The 20,612-nt window shown below is 48.3% G+C and overlaps 1 protein-coding gene across 1 annotated transcript in view; it reads left to right on the top strand.

Moving 5' to 3' along the window:
• Positions 1 to 20,612, top strand: part of SLIT3 (slit guidance ligand 3) — a 719,057-nt gene that overhangs the window by 536,838 nt on the left and 161,607 nt on the right. Inside the window, exons 7-8 of the mRNA XM_052659044.1 lie at positions 11,701 to 11,772; positions 19,912 to 20,075. Coding sequence (XP_052515004.1) covers positions 11,701 to 11,772; positions 19,912 to 20,075 — 236 coding nt within the window. The remainder of the gene's footprint in view (positions 1 to 11,700; positions 11,773 to 19,911; positions 20,076 to 20,612) is intronic.

Below are 20,612 nucleotides of genomic sequence, written 5' to 3'. Positions count from 1 at the left end.
GTCAAATGAGAGCCCGACTGCTATACGTCAGTGAATAAGGCCCCTTGTGAGGTCATTATGTTTTCTAACAGTTGAGAGTAATGGACTAATCAGTGCAGCATCAGTTGTTTTCATTATATGCCCACACAATGGTTATGAGCTTTAATTTAAACGGTCCGCAGGGAGATGAAGGAAGTCGGTAATAGGCAGCACCCAGGATAGTCCAGGAGAGCAGGTACCATAAGCAAGATAGCTTCTTACCCTCATCCCTCTTCTCTCTCCCTCCATCTCTCATTCCTCCTGCCCCATCTGCCCTCAGAGACTCCTTGTCCTCTCCTAGTAGACCAAGGATGAGCTTTGCTCAAGGAGCAAGACTGGACCCTTAGTTCTTTAGGGTGCTCTGAAAAATCTCTATTAGCCAACCCAACAGTCAGGGCAACTTTTGGCAACACTTGGACTTGTCAGCCAAGCCTGAGCCTTGGAAGGTGTTGAGCCATGATTCTCCTCTCTTCTCTGTAGCCTCCGGGCTTCCCAAGTGGCGCTAGTGGTAAAGAACATGCCTACCAATGCAGGAGACTCAGGTTTGATCCCTGGGTCGGGAAGATCCCCCGGAGAAGAAAATGGCAACCCACTCCAGTGTTCTTGCCTGGAGAATCCCAGGGACAGAGGAACCTGGCAAGGTATGGTCCATAAGATCGCAAAGAGTCAGACACGACTGAAGCAACTTAGCATGCATGCAGACACATGCTCTGAAGCCCCTACTACCGTCTTCCTTGGACCAGAGAAGAGTTAGGCGATGCTGTTGCTATGAGCAGCCTTGAGAGCAAGTCAAACACCAGGGTCCCTGCCACACTGAAGCCAGGAAGGACCGAGTTTACCACTAACACGTGTGATTCCTCTCCTCCTCGGGACAGCAGGGGAAATTGGATGGCTGGTGTCTGGTGCCTCTGTAAGAGGCAGTTTTGTGTAATGATGAAAAATACAGTCCGGTCTCGTGTGACACGTTCCTGGATTTGAATATTGGCTCCACATTGATCTTTTTAGGATCCCAAATGGAAATGGCAAGAGTATCTCAGATTGTTGGGAGAATTAAATGAGATAATGTGTGCACATAGCAAAAACATGATTAATAAACATCAATATTGTTGTTATTATGGGCATCTTTATTGAAAGATCTTTGGAAGCTCACCTCAAAGCAATATCCTTTAGTAGTCCGGATCATTGGAGGAAGGCAGAATGTTCATGGGAGATTCTGTAACATCAATTTAGATTTTTCAAATGATGTGTTATTTTATAATATTCTTCTTGATTTCTGGAATTTCCCAGAGCCTCCAGCCAAATCAGAGCAGTGGGTAGCTGGGGGAGAAAGGCGAATTCAGACTTGATAGGAGGAAAACAGTTAAGGAGCTTCATTCAAATATGACTGAGCCTGGGACTTTCCTGGTGGCCCAGTGGTGAAGACTCTGCTTCCAATGCAGCGGACTTGGGTTCAATCCCTAGTCATGGAACAAAGATCACACATGCCATGTGACACAGCCAAAAAACAAATAAAAAACAAACCAAAAACAAAGAAACAAACAAAGTGATTGAGTCAGTGCAATTGGAGAGGGACCCTAGGCTGGGGGGCGAGGCTTGGGAATGCCTCTGCCAACCTCTGTAGACCCAGTGTGTGCTTCCCCAGGGCCAAGTTCATAGAGTGCCTCCTGCATACATGCTAATGGGCTGAGTTAGCCAGCACTTCTCCCGCCCAGGATCTAGGAGCCTGTGGCAGGGCCTCGTCATCAGCAGTAGGTACTATGATCCATTCCTGATGCCGTGATGGCTATCAGTCAACACCCACCAAGCCAGACCAGGACAAGCCAGTCCTGCTTTGACATATGAACCAAAGAGGAAAGCAGACACGTAGAGGATCTAAAGCAGCCTCAGTTTCATCCCTCTCTCCTTGCCTGAGCCAGAAAGAGGAAAGATGGGAGCCCCCCAGACCCTCCTTTTGTGGCCCACGTGCTACTGCAACCCCTCTGTGCTCTTCATGCCCCATGCCAGCTATTCAGATATTTCTGCACAGGGCCTGGCCACAATGTTTGCACTCAGCTGCTCTTTAGGAAATGATTCTGCCTACCTTGGTTGTGCCTGTCCCTGTGAGTCCAACGTAGGCCCTGAGAGAAGTGTTTACATCTTCCGGGCTTAGAGTGCTGGCTGCTGGGCTCCCACGTTGGTAAGTACAAGTCAGGGAATCGCAAAGGTCACTTAAAAAAGATGTCCTGTGGCCATAGCTATGGCTGCTGCTGACCCACGAAAATTCTTCTTCCTAGGGATCCTTAAGGAGTACGTGCGTAGATACTAAGTCGCTTCAGTTGTCTGACTCTTTACAATCCTGTGGACTGTAGCCCACCAGTTTCCTCTGTCCCTAGATTCTCCAACAAGAATACTGGAGTTGGTTGCCATGCCCTCCTCCAGGGGAATCTTCCAAACCAAGGGGTCGACCCTGAGTCTCCTGCAGCTCCTGCACTGGACGTGGATTCTTTGCTGCTGAGCCACCGAGAAGCCCTTCTTTAAGGAGGGAGCCACCTTATTTATCCAGACTTAAGAAGTCAACCTGCCCCGAGACAGGAGATGAATGGACAAAGCGGGTCTGTCTGACTCTAGGATTCTGGATCACCTGTGCAGAGGGGAAGAGGAGGGTTTCCAGGAATACCCCAGAAAGCTTGGGGCTTACTGTGAATGCCTGATCCTGAAATTATGTGGTACATGCTTGCAGTTAATATTGCTGCATTAGAGCCAATTACATAGTATTATGGACACACAACACGCAGATTACACCCAGAGCCAGGAAAGCACAGCTTGATAAAGCAATGGCCTGATCGGAGGAGACAGAGGGAAATGTCAGCCTTATTAAGAAATTGCCGGGGTGGTGTGGCTGCAGCTGGACTGAGCTCCTCCAGAACAAAGATTGCTGTCTTGCATGACTCTGGGTGAACCACACTTTAGCACCCAGCAGAGATCAGTGGGGAACGAGGGGCAGAAATCAAGTTGGACCTCTCTAAGACTGATCACAGCCACCTCCGTTGAGGGCTGCATACTATTTCAGAGCTTGGACTTCCTCCTAAACAGGATGAGGCCCAGCTCCCTCATGCTGTCCACACGTGAGGCCTTCAGGCCCAGGGTGGCCACAGGCTGCCCTCCACACTCAGGTCAAGGCCCTGTCCTTAGCCTTTCCCCTAGTTCGCTGGTTCTACAACTGGAGCTTATATATGAATCCTCTTGGTCATTGAAACACACAAAGCTGGGCCTTCCCCAGAGTTTCTGATTCAGGAGGCTGGGGCAGGGCCTGAACATATGCATCTCTAACAAGTTCCTGGAGAAGGCAATGGCACCCCACTCCAGTACTCTTGCCTGGAGAATCCCATGGACGGAGGAGCCTGGTGGGCTGCAGTCCATGGGGTCACTAAGAGTCGGGCACAACTGAGCGACTTCACTTTCACTTTTTACTTTTATGCACTGGAGAAGGAAATGGCAACCCACTCCAGTATTCTTGCCTGGAGAATCCCAGGGATGGGGGAGCCTGGTGGGCTGCCGTCTATGGGGTCGCACAGAGTGGGACACGACTGAAGCGACTTAGCAGCAGCAGCAGCAAGTTCCCGGGTGACGCTGCAAGTCCAGGGGCCACACTTGGAGAACAACTGTCCAGGTTCATTGCACGCCCACCCAGAGGTGGATCTCCCCACCCTGTCTCTTGTAAAAGGTCTTCTAGGCTCTGATTCCAGCACAGCATTGCAGGCTCTGGGACCATTGCAACTCAGCTTCCAGGTAGGATTGTGGGGCAGAAGGGAGAAGCGTAGATCTAGGGTGAGGCTGCCTGCTTATGTTTGCTTTTGTTTCTGCTTGAAGAGATGCAGCCCCAGAAACCAACTCCGCTGGAGCCTTTCCTTTAACAGCTGCACCAGGCCTTAGTTGCAGCAGTCAGAGTCTTTGGTCTCCATCGTGGTGTACAGGACCTTTAGTTGCCCTGCAGACTCTTAGTTGCACGTGTGGTATCTCGTTCCCCTACCAGGGATTGAACTCACGCCCCCTGCATTGGGAGCAAGGGAGTCTTAGCCACTGAACCACCTCGACTCCCTGCTTTTGAATCCCAGCCCTACCATTTGCCACTGGGACTTTCCTACCGCTGTTTTATAGTTTTTGTTTTTAAGACCTGAAAGGCATTGACCTCACCCCCTCTTCCCACCAAGCAGTTACATGACGTCCTACTTATCACAGCTAGTCTTTGGCGAAGGCAGGACCAGAACTGCCCAGTTCTCAAGCAGCCAGAGGGCAGCAAACATGGTTTATAAAAAGCCAATTAGTAAATATTTTAGGCTTTTAGGCCATATGGTCTCTCGAAACTAAGCTGCTGTAATGTGGAAGCAGCCATAGATGTGAATAAACAGATGGGTAGAGCTGTATTCACACACGCAGGTTGCACCAGATGGGCCTGTAGGTAGCAACTCGCCAACCCCTGGAACAGACCAGCGTGTGTGCCACCGCTTCACGCACACGTCGTGACTTGGAGCCCCTGGGTTGCTGCAGTGTCCCAGTATCTAGCTGAGGAACCCAGGGACATGCTAACTTTGTGAGGGTGTGTTGTGTTAGTTGCTGTCATACCCTACGCTTTGCAACCCTATGGACTGTAGCCCACCGGGCTCCTCTGTCCATGGAATTCTCTAGACAAGAATACTGGAGTGGATTGCTGATGCCCTCCTCCAGGGGATCCCCGTCCCCACCCGGGGGATCAAACCTGAGTCTCTTATGTCTCCTGCATTGTCAGGTGGGTTCTTTACCACTAGCCAACCTGTACTGTAGGGCTTCCCTGGAGGCTCAGTGGTAAAGAATCCACCTGCCAGTGCAGGAGACCCAAGTTCGATCCCTGGGTCAGGAATTCTACTGGAGAAGAGAATGGTGCCCACTTGAGTATTCTTGCTTGGAAAATCCCAAGGACAGAGGAGCCTGGCAGGGTACAACCCATGGGGTAGCATAGAGTCAGACACAACGTGGTGGCTAACCAACAATAAAAGAAGCAATAGTAAGTGTGCAAATCTCCTAGTGACCTGGGAAAAGTTTTGTCTTTTTTAATCTTTATTGAATTTGTTACCATATTGCTAGTATTTTATGTTTTGAGTTTTTGGCCGTGAGGCATGTGGGATGTTAACTCCCTGAGCAGGGCTCGGACCCACACTCCCTGCCTTGGAAGGCGAAGTCTTAACTACTGGTTTGCCAGGGAAGCCCCCAGAAAAAAATGTTTAATGCTCCCTTTCTAGTTCTCACAAGCAAGAGAGATCCATTGGTAGAAGGAGCATGTCCAAACAGGTGACTTTAGTGTGGCCTAGGTGCTCCAACTGTGACAGAACAGAAGAGAGGCTGGAGAGAACACAGCTAAATCTCAATAGAAATACTGTGTATATAGGGCTTGGTAAGTAAGAGCTTTATAAGAGAGGAATGGGAGTTGGATGGACCAACTGTCTTTTAAATCCAGTGGAGGGAAATTGCCTTATTTCTGGTTCATACTATAAGGCCCACTCAGTAGTTTGCCAGGATGCAAAAAGGGGAGACTGGGACAGTCCTGAAGTTTCATAGAATTGATGTGATCCTGCACTTGAGCTTGAAACCTGACACAAAATGAATTGACAGCATTTACCTGGAGATGGGAATGTCTACCCACCTCTGTGTTCTTGCCTAGAGAATCCCATGGACAGAGGAGGCTGGCAGGCTATAGCCCATGGGGTCACAAGAGTCAGACATGACTGAGCAACTAACACACACAGGAGAAAAATTTCCAACTGGGGCAACTTAGGGTAAAGCATATTTTCTCAATAAGAACAGAGCAGTGAGGTTAAAGCTACATTCTAGAACTAGCAATACTCTTCCAGGAGATGGAAGTAAACAAGATGAGGCTGATGAGGTCACCATAGGTTAAGTTTGGGCAATCATATAATGGGGGTGCAGGTGGGTCCTTGTCAGATCAAACAATATATTTTTTCTGTGGTTAATTTTCAAGAAGGTTTCTGGAATAGGAGGCGATAGTAGACTTGTGCAGTGAATTCTAGCTTTGGGTCCCTAAGGGGAGGTGGCAGAGACTATCTTTGCTGGAGAAGCAAACTAGCCCTGAAAACAGAAGGCAGTGGGAAAGTTGGGAGAAATTGTGATGTAAAGAAGAAACAGTCAGTCCTGAGTCCTCTTGGAGCTTGTTGCTGTGCTGGGCAAGCCTTTTATCTCTTATAGCCTCAAACTGCTCCTTGGTAAGATGGGAAAGATCATCTGAACTGCAGAGTGCTTCAAGTACCAAATAAGATGAATGTGAAAATACATAGTAAGTCGTAAAAGACCAAACAAACACAGATTACCAAAAACGTGAAAGTCGCTCAGCTGTGCCTGACTTCCAGTCCATGGAATTCTCCAGGCCAGAATACTGGAGTGGGTAGCCTTTCCCTTCTCCAGGGGGTCTTCCCAACCAAGGGATTGAACCCAGGTCTCCCACATTGCAATTCGTTACCAACTGAGCCACCAGGGAAGCCCAAGAATACTGGAATGGGTAGCCTATCCCTTCTCCAACAGATCTTCCCGACCCAGGAATCAAACCGGGGTCTCCTGCACTGTAGGTGGATTCTTTACCAACTGAATTATCAGGGAATCCCAGGCTACAAAAATAATAGCTAATAGTTACCGATTATTGCCTACAAGCTAGTGTGCTAACAAGTATGCTTTCCATGCCCAGTTTCAAGGTCATGATAGCTAGCTGGATAATGTCCCCTCAAAAGTGTCCCATGTTCTCATCCCAGGAACTTAGGTGCCAAAAGGAACTTGGAAAATATGGCCAAGAATCCTGAGATGGATTATCCTGTCAGGCTCTAAATGTCATCAGACAGGTCCTCTTAAGTGGGAGGCAGGACATTGCAGTGGACAGTAGGAGGTGTGACAGCAGAAGCAAGAGGGTGGAGTGACACAAGGAAGGAGCCATGAGCCAAGGAATAAGAATCCGCCTGCAATGTGGGAGATCCTGGTTTGATTCTTGGGTCGGGAAGATACCCTGGAGAAGGGATAGGTTACCCGCTCCAGTATTCTTGGGTTTCCCTTGTGACTCAGCTGGTAAAGAATCCGCCTGCAATGAGGGAGACCTGGGTTCGATACCTGGGTTGGGAACATCCCCTGGAGAAGGGAAAGGATACCCACTCCAGTATTCTGGCCTGGAGGATTCCAGGGACTGTATAGTCCTTGGGGTCGCAAAGAGCCAGACATGACTGAGCAACTTTCACTTTCATAGGCTGCAGAAGACAAGGAAATGAATTCTCCTCAAAGCCCTCCAGAAGGAATGCAGTCCCGTGAACCCATTTCAGACTTCTGATCTCTAGACTGTATGAAATAGGTCCGTGTTGCTTTAAACCATAGAAAGTGTGGCCATCTGTCACAGCAGCAATAGACAATGAAGACAGGCATCATTTCTGGAGTCAAGTTCTGATACACCACTTGCTTCATCCTTGACATGGAGATGATAGAAAGTGCCTACCTCATCGGGTGGTTGTAGGAATTAAGTGAGATGGTACAAGTAGAACCCACAACCTGCCTGGCCTACAATAAGCTCTCGGTTAATGTTGGCAATTATTACGACCATCTCCTTGAACCACCAGCAAAGCTCTGTGAGATCAATGCTGCTAGTTTCCGCTTGTTAACAGGAGGAAACCTAGTAAGATTAAGAAAATTTATTCATGGTTGCACAGCTTGTAAGTCAGAATCTTAACAAAGGCTTTGCCTTTGAGGCCATGCTCACCCGCTCCTGGGCTCCCCAGGTGGCTCAGTGGTAAAGAATCCATCTGCCAATGCAGGAGACATGAGTTCGATCCCTGGGTCAGGAAGATCCCCTGGAGGAGGAAACGGTAACCCATTCCAGTATTCTTGTCTGAGAAATCCCAAGAACAGAGGAGCCTGGTGGGCTACAGTCCATGGAGTCTCAGAGTTGGACACGACCGAGCGACTGAGCATGCATACCCCCACTCTGCTCCTCTGCACCAGGGTTGTGATAACGCCACCTTCATCAAATGCCAGCTGCTGGACCTAAGCACGAGGACCAGATAGTGCTGCCTGCATGGGCAAAAGCCATCAAGATTGGAAATCAAATAAATCTGGGCTTATTAGGGAAAAAGAAACTGTAGCTTCCATGGAGAACAGCGTCCAAGAGGTTACCAACCCTCTGAGGTCCCTGGGCCAGAAAATCATGGAAGTCTGAATACTGTGTTTAGTCATTTTGGTTCTGGAATAATTGCTATTATCATAAATGTTTTATTGGCCTCATTATGGCTCACATTTAAATATCAGTGTAGTAATACATTAATAAGTCATCACTGCCGGACGCCTGCCGGATGCAGTTACAATCCAAGTCCTGTGTATAACTGCACTGTATATTCAGCTAAATTAGGCCTGGCTGTGAACTCAGTCTGATGTCGAGTGGCTGGGCATATTTGGAAGGCAGCCTCTTCGTTGCAAAGGCTTCTTGAGCTCTTTGCTTTTGTGAGATAAGGGGGACACAGATTTTTGTCTGATTAGTGAGTCAAAGATTCTAATTAGGTCTCCCCCAGGTGTGGAGCCTAGAACTCTGGGATGGATAGAAGAGAGATGAAGGCATTGCTTCCACCCCAGAGGCATTCCTAATCTGCTGGAGAGGGGGTGGGGTAGGGAGCATGACCCTCATTCCTGGGAAGCTCCCTGTCAAGGCAGGATGGTATGGTCTGATGGGAATGACAAGTTCTTGCACCCTATCTGATGACATATTCTGAACACCTCCTGGGTGGATGAAGATAGGATGGATTCACAGTCCCCCAGCACACACACACATCTATAGAAAAGATAAGCCGCAGGCAACAGAATAGGTTCAAGATCATAAAATGCCAAGTGTCAGAATTGATGCATTAATGAATTCCTTGAGTGGGCAGAAGCTGGCAATGTAAATTTGGTTGATTCCACTTTATCATAATACCATACACCTAAAAGGAAGCCAGAAGAATGCCAGTAGGTGCAGAAGAAATATGGGGGGAGGGAGGAAAAAGTATTAGATTCTGTACTTTTGTGTAAATAGATTTCCTCCCGGTCTTCTTGGCCAAAGGCCTTGAGAAATAGCCTGGGTCAAAGGGGATGTGGTCCCTGGAATCCTGCTGCGGACTAGGGTCCCCAGGGGAGAAGGTGTCTGTGCAGACCCCTTAGGTGGGGTGGGTACAGGGGCCTCTGCAGGATAAAGCTCTGTTTATATTCCCTTGGGGCCTGGGGTTGGGTGAGGGGAACAGGAATGACCAGGACAGGGCTAGGTTCTCTCCACCAAAGTCAGTTAAATGGTAGCCTCCACCTAGCAAGCACATACTGTCTGCTAAGCCCTGTGAGGTAGGTACCATTGCCCCCTTCTACCAGTGAAGAATCTATGGCTATCTGATGGTGATAATCTGCCCGAGACCACACAACTAGGGTATATGTGACTCAGTTTGAACCATGTATGGACAAGAGCTTTGACTGTGGTAACACACAAGATGGAAAATGTTAGAGAGATTCTAAGAGTAAGATAACATATTCATCAAGAGCCAAGGGCAAAAGAAGTCCATTTAACCAGTGAAGCCTTTCCAGGGAAGGCTCCTTCCTGGGCTGGTGGGGTTCCATGAGAGCGTAAGAGGAATGGAGCTGATGAGAGGGGGTATCTGATGTGGCCTTGGAGGAGCCCAGGAGCAAGCGTCCGTCACCAAGGAGTGTACCGTGGGCTGGATCCGACGCCTGCTCTTTGGGATCCAGAGTGAGTTAGGTGTGGGTCAGAGAGCTGAGACCCAGGTCCAGTCTTGCCACAGGTGGTTGCTTCTGTCTGCATGGCCACCGAACTTACCAACCCAGAAAGGCCTCCCGCTCCATCACCTTTCCACCTCCAGCCAAGTGATGGCTTCCTTGGCTGCCTTGCTTCCCTGTGATGGTGGTGGTTTAGTTGTTAAGTTGTGTCTGACTTTTTGCAACCCCATGGACTACAGCTCAACAGACTTCTCTGTCTATGAGATTTCCAGGCAAGAATACTGGGATGGGTTGCCATTTCCTTTGCCATGCTTCCCTGGGCTCCCGTAGCAAGTCCTTCTAGAAGGGTAGGCCTTGGACTATAGTTACCTATAGCCTGATTTCATTCTATTATGTTTTGTTCCATTGATGGAGCTCACATCCCTCTCTTCCCTTTCCCCCCATGCACCAAGATACCAGAGGAGTTCCCATCCATGGTCATGGGGTGTCGCAAGAGAGAGACTTAATCCCTGTCCCCACAGAGCACACAGACTCACTTAGGATGTGCTTGAAGAGGCAGAAGATGCCTGGAAACTACTCATAAAATAACCTCCCCACATAGCATCCTGTGAGGCAGTGTGTGTGATGGGCAGAGCAAGGAGTCTGGAGCAAGATAGCGCAGCGCTCACTCGTGCACTATTGGTGGGAATGTAAATTGATACAGCCACTATGGAAAGCAGTATGGAGATGCCTTTAAAAACTGGAACTAAAACTACCATTAACCCAACAAGCCCACTCTGGGCATATACCCTGAGAAAACCATAATCGAAAAAAACACATGTACTCACAATGGTTCATTGCAGCACCATTTACAACAGCTAGGGTGTGGAAGTAACCTAGACGGCCATTGACAGATGAACGGATAAAGAAGCTGTGGTACATATATACAGTGGGATATCACTCAGCCATAAAAATAAACACATTTAAGTCAGTTTTAATGAGGTGGATGAACCTAGAGCCTATTATACGGAGTGAAATAAGTCAGAAAGAAAAATAAATATCGTGTACTAACACGTATGTTTGGAATCTAGAAAGATGGTATTGATGAGCCTATTTGCAGAGCAGTAGTGGAGACACAGACATAGAGAAGAGACTTTTGGACGTCGTGGGGCAAGGAGAAGGTGGAGTGAATTTAGAGATTAGCGTGGAAACATCTACATTACCAGATGTGAAATAGACAGCCAGTGGGAATTTGCTGTGTGAGGCAGAGAGCTCAAACCCAGTGCTCCGTGTCAACCTAGAGGGGTGGGATGGAGTAGGAGGTGGGAGGAAGACTCAAGAGGGTGGAGACTATGTCCACCTGTGGCTGATTCACGTTGACGTATGGTAGAAGCCAACACAACATTGTAAAGCAATTATCCTCCAATTAAAAATAAATTAAAAAAAAAAAAACGTGCTGGGTTCAGATCCATTATCTACAGCTTAACAGCTGTGTATCCTTGGAAGCATAATTTTACTTCTCTGAAGCTCAGCACCCCCATCTATAATGCAAGGATAAAGGCTGCCCTGTAGGGTTATGTGTAACTGAGCAAGGTGTTGGGAATCTGTTTCCTTCTCTCTGAAATGAGGACAATATTTAATTGGGGTTGCATTATAGTTGTGGGAATTAGTGGCATTGTAATGAAACCCTCACAATAGGATTTCACAAGGGCAGGCTTATTGCTCCAGGTAGTAAGTACCAAGAGGGCAGCAGAAGGGAGGAGGGATCCACCTGTAAAAAGGAATCAGATTCTTTTCTCATTTGGAGCCCCATCCACTGGTCTCCAGCTGCTTGGTACCTGGCTGCTGAGGGGTGGTCCCTCTTGCAGTCATATCCATCCTTCCCCACCGTCCACAAGCATCCTGGCGCCTCCCACGATGCTCCTTTGTTGACATGTCTCTCCGCTCTGTCTGCAGCACCCTCAACAACAACAACATCAGCCGCATCCTGGTCACCAGCTTCAACCACATGCCGAAGATCCGAACCTTGTGAGTAAAGGGCCCTGCTTCCTCCCCGACCTGCTCCTGCCCTTAGGAGGCCCATGGGGCAGCACTCTCAGCTGCTTGTGAAACTTCACCCTTGCTTCCTGCCTCCAAATGCCTCCTCCCTCTGCTGTTGACTAAGTGGTGTGTTAGTGTTGGGGGAGGGTCATGGTTCTCCACCTTCTTGCTCCGGGCCGGCTCATTTCTCTTCACCCTGGGAGTCTTCCTCGACTGGGGAAACCTTTGTGTCTTCTCACTGGTTGGAAAAGTTTGTTAGTGTTCCGTTGTCATTAGAACAGGGGTGTGGTGGTTTGTCATGTGTTTAGCGCATGCCCTGTACTGTTGGCGGTTCTATTGTATTGTCAAGGGTTACGACTGTTTTCCCCTCTGGGACTGGTGGGGGCTTCCCAGATGGCTCAGTGGCAAAAAAACCTGCCTACCAATGCAGGAGACACAGGAGGCATGGATTCCATTCCTGAGTCAGGAAGATCCCCTGGAGGAGGAAATGGCAAGCCACTCCAGTGTTCTTGCCTGGAGAATCCCGTGGACAGAGAGCTACAGTTACGGGATCGCAGAGAGTTGGACACGACTTAGCAATGAGCACACACATGCAAGCTGGTCAGTGGAGGAGAGGGAGTCTTATCTCCTCCTTCACCGCATCCTCCTAGTCCCCACCCACCACGCTTTCCTGCTCCCTGGATGATATTCTGGTATCAGAATGCAGTTACTCAGTTCTTTATCTGTAATGAGTTGGGTGGGCTCAAGCCCTCCAAAGGATGTACTCAAGAAGCAAATCTCCGCTTAACAGCCCATACCAAGAACATGTCTACTGCCTTTATTACCTGGGAAGGTCCCCTCACTGAGCCAGAAACTCTTTTGTAAGTTTCTCTGCAAATGGACTCTGCTGATCTGTCTAAAGGATTGGTACTTGATGCCTTTCTTGTGTTGATGGAGCCTCAGCAGAATTTACATCACCGTAGTAGGGGAGAGTCAGCCCCAAGAGTAAAGTGTCTGGCACGTAGTGAACAACAGGAATTTATAGTTAAATTATTAGTATTATGATCATCGTCGTAATATTTATCTAGAAATCTGGATTAAAAATACCAAGCATCCAGCTTATCTATATGGCCCCTGAGCAGCACTGGATCCAGGGAGATGTGAAAATCCATAAAGCAGTGGTTTTCAAAGTGGCGGTCCCTAGCCCAGTAATGTCAGCATCACCTGGAACTTGTTGAAAAGCAAGATCTCAGGTCCCACCTCAGACCCATGAAGTCAGGATCTCCGGGCAGAGCGCAGTGTCTGTTTTTAACAAACTCTCCAGGAGATCTTGATACTGATGAGGTTGGAGAACCCCCACATTAGTGAGAAAGCGACCTTGTCTCAGGTAAGAATGAAGCAAAGATCAATGAAGCAATTGATGAGGAGATGATACAAGAACACCCTCAGAAGGACACAGAGTTGCGAGTCAGGCAGTGCACACGTGTGTGCTGAGTCGCTTCAGTCACGTCTGACTCTTTGCGACCCCATGGACTGTAGCCCGCCGGGCTCCTCTGTCCATGGCATTCTATCGGCAAGAATACTGGAGTGGGTTGCCATGCCCTCCTCCAGGGGATCTTCCTGACCTAGGGATCAAATCAGGGTCTCTTGATCTTCTGCGTTCCTTGAAACTAGTGCCACCTGGGAACCCCGGGAGTCAGGCAGACCTGAGGTCAATGCGAGCTCTGACACTGTCTGTCTCTGGGCAAGTTGCTTTGTCTCTGTGTTCCTCACAGACAGTGAATTGATAAGTGCTTGCTTCAAAGTTGATGTGAGAATGAAATGTACTAACAGGTAAAGTTGCCTGGTCATGGTGTCCAGACAACAAATACTAGCTAGTATTCAGTTCAGTTGCTCAGTCATGTCCGACTCTTTGCGACCCCATGAACTGCAGCACACCAGGCCTCCCTGTCCATCACCAACTCCCGGAGTTTACCCAAACTCATGTCCATCAAGTCAGTGATGTCATCCAACCATCTCACCCTCTGTCGTCCCCTTCTCCTCCTGCCCTCAACCTTGCCCAGCATCAGGGTCTTTTCCAATGAGTCAGCTCTTTGCATCAGGTGGCCAAAGTATTGGAGTTTCAGTTTCAACATAAGTCCTTCCAATGAACACTCAGGAAAAATCTTCTTTAGGATGGACTAGTTGGATCTCCTTGTAGTCCAAGGGACTCTCAAGAGTCTTCTCCAATACCATAGTTGTTCAAAAGCATCAATTCTTCAGCACTCAGCTTTCTTTATAGCCCAACTCTCACATCCATACATGACTACTGGAAAAACCATAGCCTTGACTAGACGGACCTTTGTTGACAAAGTAATGTCTCTGCTTTTTAATATGCTGTCTAGGTTGGTCATAACTTTCCTTCCAAGGAGTAAGCGGCTTTTAATTTCATGGCTGCAGTCACTATCTGCAGTGATTTTGGAGCCCAGAAAAATAAAGTCAGCCACTGTTTCCACTGTTTCCCCATCTATTTTCCATGAAGTGATGGGACCAGATGCCATGATCTTTGTTTTCTGAATGTTGAGGTCTAAGCCAACTTTTTCACTCTCCTCTTTTACTTTCTTCAAGAGGCTCTTTAGTTCTTCTTCACTTTCTGCCGTAAGGGTGGTGTCATCTGCATATCTGCAGTTATTGATATTTCTGCTGGCAATCTTGATTCCAGCTGTGCTTCCTCCAGCCTAGCATTTCTCATGATGTACTCTGCATATAAGTTAAATAAGCAGGGTGACAATATACAACCTTGACGTACTCCTTTTCCTATTTGGAACCAGTCTGTTGTTCCATGTCCAATTCTAACTGTTGCTTCCTGAAACTGTATACAGGTTTCTCAAGAGGCAGGTCAGGTGGTCTGGTATTCCCATCTCTTAAAGAATTTTCCACAGTTTATTGTGATCCACACAGTCAAAGGGTTTGGCATAGTCAATAAAGCAGAAATAGATGTGTTTCTGCTCTCTTGCTTTTTCCATGATCCAGTGGATGTTGGCAATCTGATCTCTGGTTCCTCTGCCTTATCTAAAACCAGCTTGAACATCTGGAAGTTCACGGTTCATGTATTGCTAAAGCCTGGCTTGGAGAATTTTGAGCATTACTTTACTAGCATGTGAGATGAGTGCAATTGTGTGGTAGTTTGAGCATTCTTTGGCATTGCCTTTCTTTGGGATTGGAATGAACACTGACCTTGTAGTATTGGGTTAGCCAAAAAGTTCATTCAAGTTTTTCTATACCATCTTATGAAAATTCCACATGAACGTTTTGGCCACCCAATATGAAGGGGACTCCGAGCTCAGGTTCCATCATGGTGCCCTGCTTCTTCCTTTGATCCCTCTTGGGATGGCAGAATTCACTCAAGAAAATCTATCCTCTTCCTCCCCTTTTAAAAGGGAATGATGCTGGAGAAACCTTGGGGTCTTCAAAGACCTCTTCAGAGTCTATAGCAAACCACGAGTGGGCCACAGATGGAGCGTGGCCCGGGGCTTCTGGCTGGGAAGCAGAAGTGTCCCTTGGAGAGCATCTCCCCAGACAGTGGGGTGAGTAGAAGAAATACGGCTTTCACCTGCAGAAACCAGCAGCCCAGCTCCTGTGGACTGGTCCTCTGAGATGTCCACGCCCTCTCCTGTTACTTTCGGTGGGAAAGTATCAGTCGGAGCTGCGAGGGGCCCTGGGAGGCAGGGAACATGGCCAAGTCTGGGTCTTGGGCTCTCTGTGTGGGTGTTGTAGGTGCTAGGGAGGAGGACAGGAGAGTTTCTTCTGCTTGTTTCTGTTGTCATACTTTCCTGTGGTCCTGAACACTCATCTGATGAGCTCAGATCAATCAATCAATCTCGTCTGTTCTCTTTGCTCCGTGCTGGTGCCATTTTCTCTTTAGTTTAATTTCAGAGATGGCTCTGTAGAGAACTCCCCAGAGACCTGAGCTGACTAATCCCCCTTCACTGTAATTAAAGTGTGGTGGGGATGGGGAGGGGGGTGTGCTGGTGGTGAAGAAGGAGGGAAGAGGGGAGAGGAAGGAAGTCATAAATGGGATTTCTAAAGGAAAGCTTTTATATTGAATTCAGAAAGCCACATTTTATAGAAAATGAACACTGACCCTCTCTAAAAGGATTTGCTGGAAATTTAATTTAGCGTCTGTGGCTAAAAGGCACCTTCTACAAATTGGCATTTGTATTCATTCACCTTATCTCCTGTAAAGGTGGTTTTGCCAACATGCAATATGGTGTTTCCATCAGGAAAAGACCACAGAGCAACTGGCAGGAAACATCTAGCTGCCTTGATGCTCTGGTGGTTAAGAGGTGATAACCTTGTACAGGCAGGACCTTGGGTTGAGAAGAGCCTGAAGTCTGGAGCTAGTCTCTGTGCAGTAAGAATAATAATAGCAAATATGTCTTCAGGAGTTTACGGTATCCCAAATTGAGCGCTAAGCACTTTTGGTTTTTAATCTTTTGGCCACACTGCATGGCATGCAGGATCTTAGTTGCCTGATCAGGAATCAAACCCACAATCCCTGCATTAGCAGCATGGAGTCTTAACCACTGGACCACCGGGAAGTCCCTAAGCACTTTTCATGGGTCATTTTGACCCTCACAACAGCTCTAGGAAGAAGGCGCCATTAGTATTCCCATTTTATAGATGACAATACTGAGCACGCACGCTTGCATGCTCAGTCACTTCAGTTATTTCTGACTCTCTGCAACCCTATGGACTGTAGCCCACCAGGCTCCTCTGTCCATGGGATTCTCCAGGCAGAAATACTGGAGTGCGTTGCCACGCCCTCCTCCAGGAGATCTTCCCAACCGAGGAATCAAACCTGTGTCTCTTACATCTCTTGCGTTGGCAGGCGGATTCTTTACCACTAGCATCATGTGGGAAGAAACCTAGTAACACTGAGAACCAGGGTTAAATCACTGCCCACAGTCAAAGTCAAAAAAGCACAGAGCCCATGTCAGATTCCGACACTTTGACCTCAGAAGCTGAGCTCTTCTCAGAAGCTGACAGACTAGAGCTAAGCTCTAGGAACAAAAGCAGAAGGGCATCAGGTGAGCTGAGAAAGGGGAGACCTGAGCTTCCATGTGGCCAAAGGGTCACAGGAGGCCACTCTCCCCTATATCATCACCATCACAAAAGTTACTGAAAGTAATCAAAATCATTTCTTTTCTCACTCAAGAAAATTAGAAATACTTCTGGCCGTGTCTGGGCTCAAGTTTCAAGATCATCATGATTATTTTTTTCTTTTAATATTAGTGTTTGGGATGATATTGCTCAATTTGATCTCCCAAACATGACATAAAAGGCAACTTGAAAGATTCAGCTCAGCTCAGCTCTCCAGGCAGGTAAAATTCCAAGAGGGGAGGCCTGAGCCAGTCCATGGCCCTGGGCTTTTGACAAGGGCCTTCATATGGCTTCAAACACAGTCTGGGTCTCCTCTTTTCCATGCTCCTACTTGGGAGAGGAGAAATTCCTACAGAAACAGACAAAGGGGTAAGGGCCATTTATAGCTGGCTTAAGAAGACGAGTAGCTGAGGACTGGCCAGTGGGGATTCAGGAAGAAACAGCCTAATATAATCTTCCAAAAGGAAAACCTCTGACATTTTGATTATCCCAGAAATTTATCAGCTCAATAAGGATCTGACTTACCTAAATCTCATTTGTGTTGTTCCATTGATCTCTTCCTTCTCATTGGAACTGATGGGAATTTGTTTGCATTGATCCACCTTCTTTCCTTACCTTCCATACCTCAGTGCCAAAGAGGGCAACTGCCTTTCCCAGTAAAAGCCAAACTCGTTAAAAGGCACACACACAAAAACCTCTGGTGCCCCAGCCTGTGTGTGCCACTGTAGCCCACCTCTGCTCCACCTTGTCACCAAGAGCTGACCCACCGTCGCCATTTTCCTAGGCAGCCTTTAGAGCTGGTGGTGTATTCCTGGCCATTCCTCTCTCTCTCAACAGCTCACTGATGGGTCAGGAGACAGATCATTTTCCCTCATGCTACAGTTTCCCAGCAGGTCCCAAGGCAGAAAAGGGATGCCCTTCTCCCCTTCATGCTCTTTAGGAAAGAATAACCAACTCCAGGTCTTCCACTGGGCTCCGCTCTGTCCTTGGCACAAAGTGGAGTCATCTTTGTCTAAAACACACACGTCTTGCTTTCCTTCTTAGTGCTGAGGTCCTTCCCCCCAGCTTAGGGTTGTTCCTCCCCTCCCCCTTTCCTCCTGTTGTCCCTCTCTCCTGGAGTGCCAGCCTGAGAAGAAGCCAGGCTCACTTCCATAGCATCAGGACCTGAATTTTGATGCTCTGGGCCCATTATAGGCACAGTCTCTTTGTCCTCACAACTGAGTTTGACCTTAAAGTATTGGCTCTGAAGTACGAAAAGAAAATTATAACATCAGAATTCATCACTTTTAAACAAAATCATAAAAAAATTTTTTCAAATATTTTTCAGCAGAAAAAAAATTATATTCTGGGTGGGATATGGGTTCGTTTAGTCAGTTGGATACAGTGGGATCTGGGGCCCCCACCCCGAGGCTCCCGAGTTCCCCAGGGGCCCTGGCTTGCCTGAGGTTTGCACCCATGCAGTGGCAGGGCGTCTCTGCCTGCAGGCAGCACAGACCAGCTGCACTCAGCCGATGTTTAGCAGTGTTGACCTTGCACTGAGTGGAGTGTGGTCAAGAGCCCTTCAGCTCTCTCCACATCAGGCACGGATGTAGCCCAAGCCAACTGCTTTGGGCTGCCACGCAGTATTAACTGGCATGACACAGAGTACTCGAAAGTCCCAAGATACGGCTGGCTGATTAGCATGTGCAGGATGGGGCATTGAAATTGACATCAGAAAGCCAAGTATATGATGAATTGTTGTGACTAGAACTCACCCGTGGGCTACTTGTAATGACCGAGGTTGGTAGGGAGTGTGGACACTGGAAACCCCTGATACAGAACCTTGGGAAGAACCTTTAGAAGCCCTGGCTATCCTTAGGTTGCCCTCTAGTCAGTGGAAATGAAATTTCACTTAACCAGTTGGGGTTCCCCTCAGATGTGGAATCTGCAGATCCCTCTCAGGAATCTTAGTCCAGAATGAGAAATCGACCTCGAATTATAGCTACTAGAGGGAGAAAGCCCAAGAGTCGTGAAGACAAGTGTAACGCCTTTTCAGAATCCTGGAAGCAGTTAGAAGAGCAAATACACCGGGTGGAATTGAACTTGGGAAGGCGATAAAGGGCACTCCGGAGAGATTGCTCTGATTTGCAGGAGTCTGTATGGATAATACCTTATTTACTAGGAGGATGGAGAGAAGATGCTTTCTTCAGAAAGCCCCCTTCTCTTTGTGACCTGCTAGGCCTGGCTAGTGCACACAGTGGTATTTTAGGCTCACCAGTGTGACACGAAGAGTGAAAGTTACTCAGGCGTGTCCGACTCTTTGAGACCCCATGGACTATACAGTCCTTGGAATTCTCCAGGCCAGAATACTGAAGTGGGTAGCCTTTCCCTTCTCCAGGGGAGCTTCCCAACCCAGGGATCAAACCAGGGTCTCCTGTATTACAGGCGGATTCTTTACCAGCTGAGCCACCAGGGAAGCCCAGTGTGACATTCGGAAGGGGGTGTATTAAAAAGATTTAGAGTGGAAATGAAGGAGGGAGAGAAAAGATAGTGACAAATCCTGGACACAATTCACTATAGACTGGGGCATGGTGATGAGGAAGCTGTTGCAAGCCGTCTGGAACTCAAGTTAGCTAACGTACTGACATTTGCACCTGAGTCACCCTTTTGGAATTTGGACCTGCATCAGGATTGTCAGTGTGGTTACGCCGCCCTCCCTCTCCTGTATGCTGAGGCTTTCCCCGGTGGAAATGGAAAGGGTGGAATTACTATTAAGAAATGGGAATTGCCCAGAACCCTGAAGGTCACCATTGGATGTGGCTGGCACGGAAGATGACTGTCATTTGTGGGTTAGCAATAGGAGGGTTGAGGATCCTGTGGCAGTTCACAGTGCAGAGGGCAGTTCCCCCCTGGGATCCCGAGGATGGTCATGCTGGGCAAAGGAGCATGGAGGCGGCACTGTGTTCTGCCAGTGGCAGCCTCCCCACTTCCTGCGGTGACAGCCTCTCCCCTCTCCCCCACTCCCAGGCGCCTGCACTCCAACCACCTGTACTGTGACTGCCACCTGGCCTGGCTCTCGGACTGGCTGCGGCAGCGGCGGACCGTCGGCCAGTTCACTCTCTGCATGGCCCCTGTGCACCTGAGGGGCTTCAGCGTGGCAGACGTGCAGAAGAAGGAGTACGTGTGCCCAGGTGAGACGGCATGGCTCCCCTCCCCTCCTGTCCCGCCGCTCGCCCACCTGTGAGCTCACCTCAGCCGTGAACACATGCCCAGCCCAGAGCTTGGCGTGGAGCACTCTAGTGTGCCTCCAGGCGTGCCAGAAAAGAAGCTCTTACTGAAGGAACTCATGGATCCCTTTTTGTTAAGGCTCAGAGTCCATCGATCCTAAGAAGCTAACATTCGCTAGGTCCTTTAACATTGGCCAAACACATTCCTAAGCCCAGTTGCTCCTAGAAATCGAGAGCCAGGCTAATGGAGGCTATTTCCAAATCTGCTTGCTTGGAAATCTTAGCTCTGTCCCTTAGTGGTGTGTGACTTTGGTAAGTTGCTGCATGTCTGCCAAATGGAAATAATCGTCGTCTATATCTCAAGGGACGGGTGGGAGGATCCAATGAAATAATGCATATGAAGCACTTAGCATGATGCGCAGCACTTGGTGAGAGCTAATGAGTGGAGCTTAATTATTAGAGTTCAGTGGGCCCACAGAATGTGCCGAGCGAACACGAGGG

Source organism: Budorcas taxicolor, chromosome 20, assembly GCF_023091745.1.
Source record: "Budorcas taxicolor isolate Tak-1 chromosome 20, Takin1.1, whole genome shotgun sequence".
In the NCBI taxonomy this organism is placed as follows: Eukaryota; Metazoa; Chordata; class Mammalia; order Artiodactyla; family Bovidae; genus Budorcas; species Budorcas taxicolor.
Note: the sequence above shows the minus strand (reverse complement) of the source record. Positions and strands in the feature narration are given on the sequence as shown.